General features: G+C 46.7%; 1 protein-coding gene across 3 annotated transcripts in view; it reads right to left on the minus strand.

Annotated features, from left to right (window-relative positions):
- Positions 1–8,606, minus strand: part of PHF11 (PHD finger protein 11) — a 1,101,640-nt gene extending 1,093,034 nt beyond the window's left edge. For 2 of the 3 annotated variants that reach the window (XM_069639873.1, XM_069639871.1), the window contains exon 1: positions 8,364–8,606. In XM_069639873.1, the coding sequence (XP_069495974.1) occupies positions 8,364–8,483 (120 nt within the window). In that variant the 5' untranslated portion in view covers positions 8,484–8,606. The remainder of the gene's footprint in view (positions 1–8,363) is intronic. The other variant, XM_069639872.1, reaches the window with a different exon arrangement.
- Between the last annotated feature and the right edge of the window lie 899 nt (positions 8,607–9,505).

Raw genomic sequence — 9,505 nt, forward strand, 5'->3', positions numbered from 1 at the left:
TAAACCATGACTGCCACAATCATTACTTGTGGGAGGAATTTAACACTTTTCCAGACACATAGTGGAAAAATTAAGAGTAAAGGCAATTTTGCCTTTGTTTTACCATTTACGTTTTGGAGTACTTGATGGAAACAATTATATTTGCCTGGAGGGGGCCTTTTGCAAAAAAAAGCAAACAGGATTGGTCCCTTCCATGTAATTTAGGATTAAAATAAAATTACACCTTACTTTTTTCATCAACATGTTTCTCCAATGATTCATATATACATTGTCAGGTTGGTTTATTACGTAGTGTGTGTGCAACTTTAAAGCAATCTGTATCAAATTGAGTATTATTTTAGATATTCAAAACCAAACGTCAACACATACTTCTACCAACCAGAGCTGGAACGATACACGGTCAAGTACCTACATTTCAGGCTAGGCTCAAATTCTATTGTTGCCACTTAACTAAAGTGTGTGATCCTGGGCAAATCATTTAATCTCACTTTGCCTCACCTGCCAAAATTAGGCAACCCTAGAAGTAATTTGGTTTGCAGTATAAGCTATTCCAAAAAAGCCTCACTCATAGTGCACACGGGTCAGAGACGGGCAAGTAGACACACACACACACGCGCAAAACATTTTTCTTGGGAAAATATAAGGCCACATTTATTAAAGGAAATTGTGAAATTCAATAGCAAATCAAAGTAAAGATGATCAACAAGATGTTATCATAGAAAATTGCCAATTATGAACAGTATGTTAACAGTACATACCTGAAAATGACGTATACGGGGTTGCAGGGGAGCAGTGGCCCCTCTTCCCTGCCACACCCCACCGGGAGTGATACCAGGAGGCCAGAAACCACTCAACCTGCAATGTATGCCTCCTGATCCCGCCCCCTGGCTCTCTCCTGCCTGCACTCCCTTGCACCCTCAACTCAATTAAAATGTCCTGCAAAACAGCAACAAAGAAAATAGAATTCTATGGCAAGACAGGAGGCTCCTATTATGCATTAGCTTTCTTTACTCTGACACACACAGCAGCAAAGAAAATAAAATTTGTATAAACTTTTTCTAAAATTTTTAAACACAACATCAATACATTACATTTATAAATGTCCCAATCCAAGATGGTGGACAGGTCATGCCCCCCCTGGGAGCCAATGGGCATGCAGCCAAGTCTATAAATGTCTCTGTAAACAATAACAAATCCTCTTTCTTTGCTGCTGATTGACACAGCTAAGTTACTCTCTCTAGCTCGTGCCTTATTGTGCATTATATCGAGTGTTCATGACTTATTTCGTTGTATATTGAGTGTTTCTGTATACCATTGTGACAGAAATTGTCATTTCATTTTTCTTTCAAGGTTGCGTTCGTTCGAACGCCTTCCTCCGGTCAGGAGTGTTTCAGTGTGAAAGTGTTACTTTGTGACGCCGCTCCATGTGGAGCGGGCGCCTGCTAATTAAGGTGTTCTTTGTTCCTTTGCTTTAGCAAGGCGTTCGCGCGCCTTTCAATTTGTTGCTATTTCTGGCCACTTGTTACGCGCGTGCCTTCCAAGAACCAGGCAGCGTCGCGTGGGTGTGAAATTCTCCCTCATGAGAGGGTGTTTTCTTTCATTAGCCGGGCCTTTCACAGAGCTTGCGCTCTTTCTTGCAGCCGGGCCTGTGACTCATACTGTTTGTTTGTTCAAAGAAGCTTAGCTTCCTGACACGGTTGACTGCATTTCAAGATTACTGGCTTTTGTTTCACACGCAGTACGTGTTTGTTTATACGCTGCTCGCGTATTATAAAGGTCACTCAGGCTAGGCCTGCCTGTTTGTGCCTGGATTGTGTCAAGGTGCAAAAGCATTTCATTAATTTCTTGCACCGTAAAAGGAGTGGTTTAGATTTCATTTCTTTTGTTTCCCTTATTTCATTCTGTGCTACTTTTTTGTGCTCAGCCTGCTCGGCTGTCCCCACTCCTTTCACCCTGCTCGGGTGTGTATTTGGCCTGCTCGGCTGTCACCAGTTTTTTCACCAAGTTGTGGTGTTTCTTTCCGCTGTTTAAGCCTGCTCGGCTAAAATTTGGGTGCTTTCAGCACACAGCCTGCTAGGCTGCATTGATTGGAAGCTTATTTTACGCTTCTGTGGTGACTAATGATGGATAAGTCTGGCATGGGAATTAATAATAATGTTGCCCCTGCTTCAGCGGATGCCTGCACTCAGGTGCGCACTTCCAAGAAAACAGATAATGGGGGGGGGGGCAGGCGAATAGACAGCCTACAGTGGAACAGGCTATCCAGTCATCCCTTGATTCAGCCTTGTCTGGCCTTAATAATACACTGGCTTCGGCATTTGACAGGCTAATAAACCGCATTGCGGATTTTCACCCTCCCCAGAGTGCTGACCCCTCTGTACAGCCCCGAGCCCCAAAAAAGTGTACTGGAAAAACAAAGCATATTTCAGGACAACTCAGTCCTCGCCCAGTCTCTTCCCCTGACTCTTCCCCGGGTAGAGCCCAGAAGCGCAAGAGGGATGAGTCTCAGCCCCACACCTCGACCCCTTGGCCTTCTTGTGCCCAGCTCCCTGCGCAGATATCCCCTATACCCGTTTCTTCCTCGGATTCTTCCTCGGACTCTGATTCGCCCCCTAAGAGGCGTAAGAGGAAGGTGGCTCCCGTTCCCACACAGGAAGGTCCTGTATTAGACATTAATGGGGTCCCCTTTTTTGACCCGGCCCTCATTCTGCATCCCAGATCAGCAGAGTGGCAACCCTCTCAAGAGATTGCCTCGTTCCTAGAGTATTGGGTTAGGCGCCCGCTACCTAAAGGGGACAGGAGCAAGTTACGTTCGGAATGCCCTAGGCCAGTCCTGCAGGACAAGGTGGCGTGTACTCCTGATATTGATCAGCCTATGGCTGTATTCTTGGCTCAAAAAGGCAAAGACCCCAGGAAGGGGGTGGACAAGGCCTGGCGCAGCTGTCAGGACAAGCTCTTAGATGTTCTGGGTCCTGTCACTCAGATTTTTGAGATGGCTGAGGAGGCGGCGGCCTCCAACTCCCCTGTCGATGTGAATATGTTAAGGGGTTGGATACAAAGGACTGTATGCCTGCTCGGCAACGCCAATGCGGCTATATCAAAGGAAAGGCGCAAGTCTCTACTAATGAGACTGGACTCAAAGCTGGCGGATATGTCAGAGAGGGAAGCGGGTCCTTCCGCTCAGGGGCAGTTGTTTGGTGAGAGTTTTCTTAAGGATCTGTCTGCGTATGTCCATACATTCACGGCATTGGATAAGGCCCAAGCCAATATTCCCAGGGCCATTCCCGCCCCCGTCAATTTGCCTCGCGAGGCACCCAGAATACTTCCTCTGCTCGAGGTGCATACACCCAATTTTTCCCGCAACAAAATTCGGGTTGGAGAGGACGTGGTGGCAGAGGTACCAGAAGGTCCAGAGGTGCTTCAGGTAATTTCCCAAGTGTTAAATGTTTTTTCCCTCAAAAGTATGGGAGGGAGGCTTGCCAAGTTTCTCCCACAGTGGGAATCCCTCACATCGGACCCCTGGGTGTTGCAGACAGTCCAAGGTTATCGCATAGAGTTTTACTCCCCTCCTTGCCAGTTGTCAGTTCCCGCCCCTTTGGTTCTGGACACAATAAAGCAGTCGCTGGTAGATCGGGAGGTCAAGGACCTCATCTCCAAGGGAGCGGTGGTACCAGCCTCTTACAGGGCATCCCAGTTTCTGAGTACCATATTTCTAGTCCCAAAACCGGATCAGGGGTTCCGCCCAGTGATAAATTTAAAAGCCCTCAATTCCTTTGTAGTTTACCACCATTTCAAGATGGAGGGAATCCACCTCCTCAGGGACACCCTCCTTCCGGCAGATTGGATGGCCAAGTTGGACCTCAAAGATGCTTATTTAGTGGTTCCCGTGTTCCCTCCACACCAGGAGTTCCTCCAGTTTCAGTGGAGGGGTCGGATTTGGCAATTTGCATCCCTCCCATTCGGTCTGTCCTCGGCCCCATGGTGCTTCACCAAGTTGATGAGGCCTGTGATGGCCCTCCTCAGGTCCAAGGGGATAAGGATAATTATTTATCTAGACGACATGCTCCTGTTAGCTCAGGACGCTCAGGTTTTGATCTCTCAACTGAAGTTCACGGTAACTCTTCTTCAGAGCCTGGGGTTTGTGATAAATGCCAAGAAATCAATATTACAGCCTACGCAATGTATCCAGTTTCTGGGCTTCGATATAGATTCAAAAGAATGCATCCTGCTCCTCCCAGCCAGCAGGTTGTCCAAGATAAAGAAAGAGATCAGGGGTATTCTCAAAAGAGAAAAAATCTCTCTCAGGTTATTAGCAAGGATAGTGGGGATGTTGTCTGCGTCCATCCAAGCCATTTTCCCAGCCCCTCTTCATTACAGAGCGCTGCAACGCCTGAAAGCTCGGCATCTGCGCAGATGTCTCTCTTACTCTCAGATGGTGGAACTGTCCCCAGAGGCCAGATTGGAACTCCTTTGGTGGCTCCAACACATGGAGGCCTGGAATGGGAAAGCAATTTTTGGTCCCTCCCCGGATGTAGTTCTGGAGTCCGATGCCAGCAGAGCAGGTTGGGGAGCAAGGTTAGACCAGGTCTCCACGGGGGGGAAATGGTCGGAGGAAGAGAGGGGACTTCATATCAATTGTCTGGAATTGTTAGCGGGATCTTTTGCAGTCCGCAGTCTTCTCAAAGATCAGGGGAATTGTTGTGTGCTCCTGCGTATGGACAATGTCTCAGCAGTGAGATATGTCAATCATCTGGGAGGAACCAGGTCCAAGGTCCTAGCGGATCTGGCGAAGCAGTTTTGGCATTTCTGTCTGGACCGCAATATTATCTTAAAGGCAGAATAACTTCCGGGCATCAGAAACGAGGTAGCGGATTGGAACTCCAGACACCTCCAAGACAAGAGCGACTGGATGTTAGACAGGAACCTCTTTGCCAAGATAGACTCCCTTTGGGGTCCGTTTACAGTAGATCTGTTTGCCTCGAGGCTAAATTGTCAGGTGTCCAGGTTCTTCAGTTGGAGACCGGATCCTGGCGCTCTAGCTACCGATGCTTTTCTTCAGGATTGGTCAGGTCAGAGGCTTTACGCCTTCCCTCCCTTTGCAATGATAGCCAGAGTTTTGGTTCAAGTACGCCGGCAGGAGGTCACGTTAGTGATTCTAACCCCCTTTTGGCCTTCCCAGATATGGTTTCCGGCTCTCCTAGAGCTCTCAGTAGACATTCCTCGTCTTCTTCCCTTTCATCCTCAGTTACTAACGAACCCGGGAGGGTTTCCTCACGAGTTGGTCCTTCTGGGCCACCTCTCCCTTATGGCGTGGAAGATTTCAGCGCTTCCTGGTGCTTCCGAGGCCTTTCGCAGGACTCTCTGTCAGTCATCAAAGACTCTTGGGCCCCCTCTACCAAATTGGGATACTCTTCAGCGTGGAATCGCTGGACTGGCTGGTGTGTGGGTAGGCACATCAATCCCATTTCTGCCCCTCCTGTAGAGGTGGTTAATTTCTTAGTGAGTTTGTTTAAAGAAGGCAAAGCCTACAGAACCATTAATGGCTTCAGGTCGGCTATCTCTGCAGGTCATCTGTTGGTGAAAGGGGAACCAGTGGGTAGACATTTCCTGGTACGTAGGGCCCTCAAATCTATTCGTATTAAAATCCCCCAAAAGCCTAAGTATTCAGTTCTTTGGGATGTTAACTTAGTATTGGATCTCTTTGGAGCCTGGCCTCCTAATCAAGATCTGTCTTTGCAACAACTTTTTTCCAAATTAGCAATGTTGTTGTGCCTTGTGTCTATTAAAAGAGTATCCGATATAAGAGCTTTAGATGTGGATAATAAAATGTTTACCCCTCAGGGGGTTACCTTTTTTGTTTCACGAAGAACTAAATGCATGACTTCCTCCATATCTTATCCAGCCTTCCCTGAAAACAATAAATTGTGTGTTATTGCATGTCTGAAATGTTTTGAGTTAAAAACAGAAAATCTGCGACCTCCTAATACCTCTCAGCTGTTGATTTCCTATAGAAAGCCCCATAAACCGGTTTCCCCTTCCACTTTGGCCAGATGGGTTAAATGGGTTATGCGGGAGGCAGGAGTTGACACTTCCTCGTTCGGTCCCCATTCTGTTAGGGGTGCAATGGCCTCTAAAGCCGCCTTTTTGGGTGGCAGCTTAGAACAGATCCTTAAAGCAGCTGACTGGTCAAGAGAGTCAACTTTCAAAACGTTTTATCATAAACGCATTGCTCATGTAGCGGTTAATGTTCTGCAAGGGCTTTGAACTTGCATAATAGGAGCCTCCTGTCTTGCCATAGAATACCTAATCCCCCACACTAGCGTGAGATGGGGGTTTAGATTCTATTAAAGACAAGGAGGCGAGTATTATCCCACCCACCCACCCTAATTGTGTTCTGCTTGTTTCAGATTTCGGGTGAGAAGTTCGGCTTTAAGGACATTGGTTCTGCTTCTGTTGAGGAGTTTCGAGTTCGCCTGGTTCATGGAATCGTCGTTCATGGAATAGTGTTAAGGATGGCTACAGTAACATTTTTGTGAAAGAACAGCTTCAGAAAGAGGATTTGTTATTGTTTACAGAGACATTTATAGACTTGGCTGCATGCCCATTGGCTCCCAGGGGGGGCATGACCTGTCCACCATCTTGGATTGGGACATTTATAAATGTAATGTATTGATGTTGTGTTTAAAAAAAAAAAAAGTTTATACAAATTTTATTTTCTTTGCTGCTGTGTGTGTCAGAGTAAAGAAAGCTAATGCATAATACTCGCCTCCTTGTCTTTAATAGAATCTAAACCCCCATCTCACGCTAGTGTGGGGGATTAGGTATTGTGTGCTTTAAATGCCCTAGTTCTTGCTTCAGTATTCTGGAGAGGTGAGGGGGTCTGTCTTTCTCAACAAGATGGCAGGACCACATGCACCTCCTTTGTGGCCTGCTGAAGTATCCACAGTGTTCAGGGAGGTATTGTTGAGCGCACACCATCTGAGATGGAATACGGACTGAGAGGGGCTTTGTTGCTCAGCCATGGCATAGGAGGAGGCTTCATCCTCGATTTTAACAAGCTAAGACAAGACATGGTGGGAATGGTGGCCGGGGTGAATGCTGAAGGAGGAGTGGGTAGAACAGAAAGGGGGAGCAGATGGGATAGGAAGATAGATATTGCTACGCTATTTGTTTTGCTTCTCTTTTGCTCTGTACTATTTTTTATAACCTTACGTTAAAAAAAACACTTGTACTTCGGGCATGATTAATTGGGATTCATCTCTCAGGCTCTTGTTTAGTGATCTGCAGTATACAGTTGTTATTTTCCATGACCGGGCAATAGTTTTCCTTATGGCGAAGCGGGAGTGGATGTAAGCTGAAGTGAGTAGCCAATGAAAGCAAAGTAGTAAGAGAGCTTATGCAAGGGGAAAAAAGGAGCACATGGAAGAAGAGAGCAAACGACTTTGGAAGGGGTACTGGAGAGCATGTGATTTTGGAAGGGAAGAGAAATTGGAAGGAGAGTGCAGATTTCCCACTTGAACAAACTGATCCTGGGCAAATCACTTTATGTCAGCAAAGCCTGGTGAGGTGACCAGGCTGTTTACAGCCAAAGTCATTTGGCTAAACACTGAACTCAAATAGTAGAAAAAAAACGTATAATACAATGTAATACATTTGTAACATTTGTTGCACTCGTGACAGCCATTAACTATTCCTATCATAAACTCAACACCCATGCCCCACCTACCCAGGGTCATCTGTCAGTCATGCCCAATAGTCCCTTTGCTTTAAGTGTGCAATAGAGTGCAATTCTAACAAGTATCCTTATACAATATTTAACCCTAACCAGGATCTTTATCAGACATTCAAATAGTCTTGTGGGTAAATATGTCACCTCTCATCCGAAAAACTTTGGTTTGAATCCAGGCTTCTGCATCTTTGAACCAATCTAAAATATTTAAACCAATTGACAAGTGTGAATAGATGTTTCAGATCTGGGAAGACATTTTTTGCTAGATGACAGATCTGAGAAAGCTGGCTCAATTTCAACAGTTTGTTTAGGATACTCCTCCACCCACAGGAAGTTGGCCCCCCATCACAAACCTGGCCCGCCAAGATGAAATATTGCCAGCGTCGGTTTTTACCGAGTTATTTTTCATGCATTACTCTATGTTCCATGTATTTTGGAAGGCAGGAAGCTCTTGTACAAACCCGTCACCCTGTTTTTAGTTTCCAAGGAAGATGAAGTCTAATATTATGAAAGATGCTCCCAATCTGTTATCGGGTCTACCTTTTTGGGCGGTGAGAAGGGTTTGTTTGGAGGCTTTAGAGAATGCACTGCCTGCCAGAAGAGGGACATTGGTACACGCCTCTTGTGTTCTTACCATGCAGTTGAAGTGAGCCGCCACCTCGTCGTCTGGGCTCTTGTAGAGAATCCCACTCTCCAGGGTCTGCTCACGCAGGTGGCAGAAGCCGCACGCGCCCTTCAGCTTCGGCGGCCCCATCCCTCAGTACAAGAACGTCTATGAGGGATGCGGGGGTCCACCACTGGTGCGCTCTGCGTCGTGTTTCCCGGATATGATTCCACGCCCAGTGCTGAGGAGGAAGGCAAGGTTTCGTTTCCAGCGTACGGGTGAAAAAAAAAAACAGCTGCGCTGCACAAAGTCACACCCCTGCTGTCATGCTCAGTCCGTGGATTTAAGTTTCGGTTTCCCAGTGGGCGGGAAGGAAAGTGGTTTTGATTTGCTGCATGCTGTGTGGTGTACCAACGTTTATATTGTTTACTGTGTGCACAAAGCAATGTGTTTTGGAACATTGACATCTCTCAGACCCGCAACGACCATTAAGGCTAATCGGGCTTTATCTGCCACCACCTAAATTCAGGGCCTTTGCTGGTTGGACCAACGACCGAGCTGCTCTGAGCAGGATGGACGCAGGTGTATATCGTGCCTGGAGTTGCGCTGTAAACAACGGCCTGGCAATTACTTCTGTAATACAGGCCTGACAATTACTCCTGTAATACAATTAATTATTAGCATCAGCGCTTTTCTCATGTATAATTTAAGGCAATTGAAACTGGGCGGGGTGATTCTAACTGAAAGCCCACACACCGATTCAATTGCCTAACACGCACTGGCAAAGCCAATAGGTTTGGTGTTTACAGTTTATTGCATTTTACATTTAGCATGGAGGGAAGGAATGAGGAATGACATCACAGCAAGGAAAAAATTACAGCATGGGAGGGAATGAAGGGTAGTGCGGGGGGGAGTAAGGAATAATTGGCAAAACGAGGAATAATAATACAAAAATCCTATAACTGAAAGGTGGGCCAGCAACAGTACTCAGGGGGGGCCTGATCGACAGGCCAGAGGTGAGCTGAGCGGCAGCACTACAGAGGGAAGGGGCCGCAGCACAAGGGGGAGGCACGACACAGCAAGGAGGAGAGCCGCAGAGTAAGGTGGAAGGTGGGACATCACAGGGGGAAGGAACAGTGCAATACCTAATCCCCCGCACTATCGTGAGTGGG

The sequence above is a fragment of the Ambystoma mexicanum genome, chromosome 7q (genome assembly GCF_040938575.1).
Source record: "Ambystoma mexicanum isolate Mex_15411 chromosome 7q, UKY_AmexF1_1, whole genome shotgun sequence".
NCBI classification, from domain to species: domain Eukaryota; kingdom Metazoa; phylum Chordata; class Amphibia; order Caudata; family Ambystomatidae; genus Ambystoma; species Ambystoma mexicanum.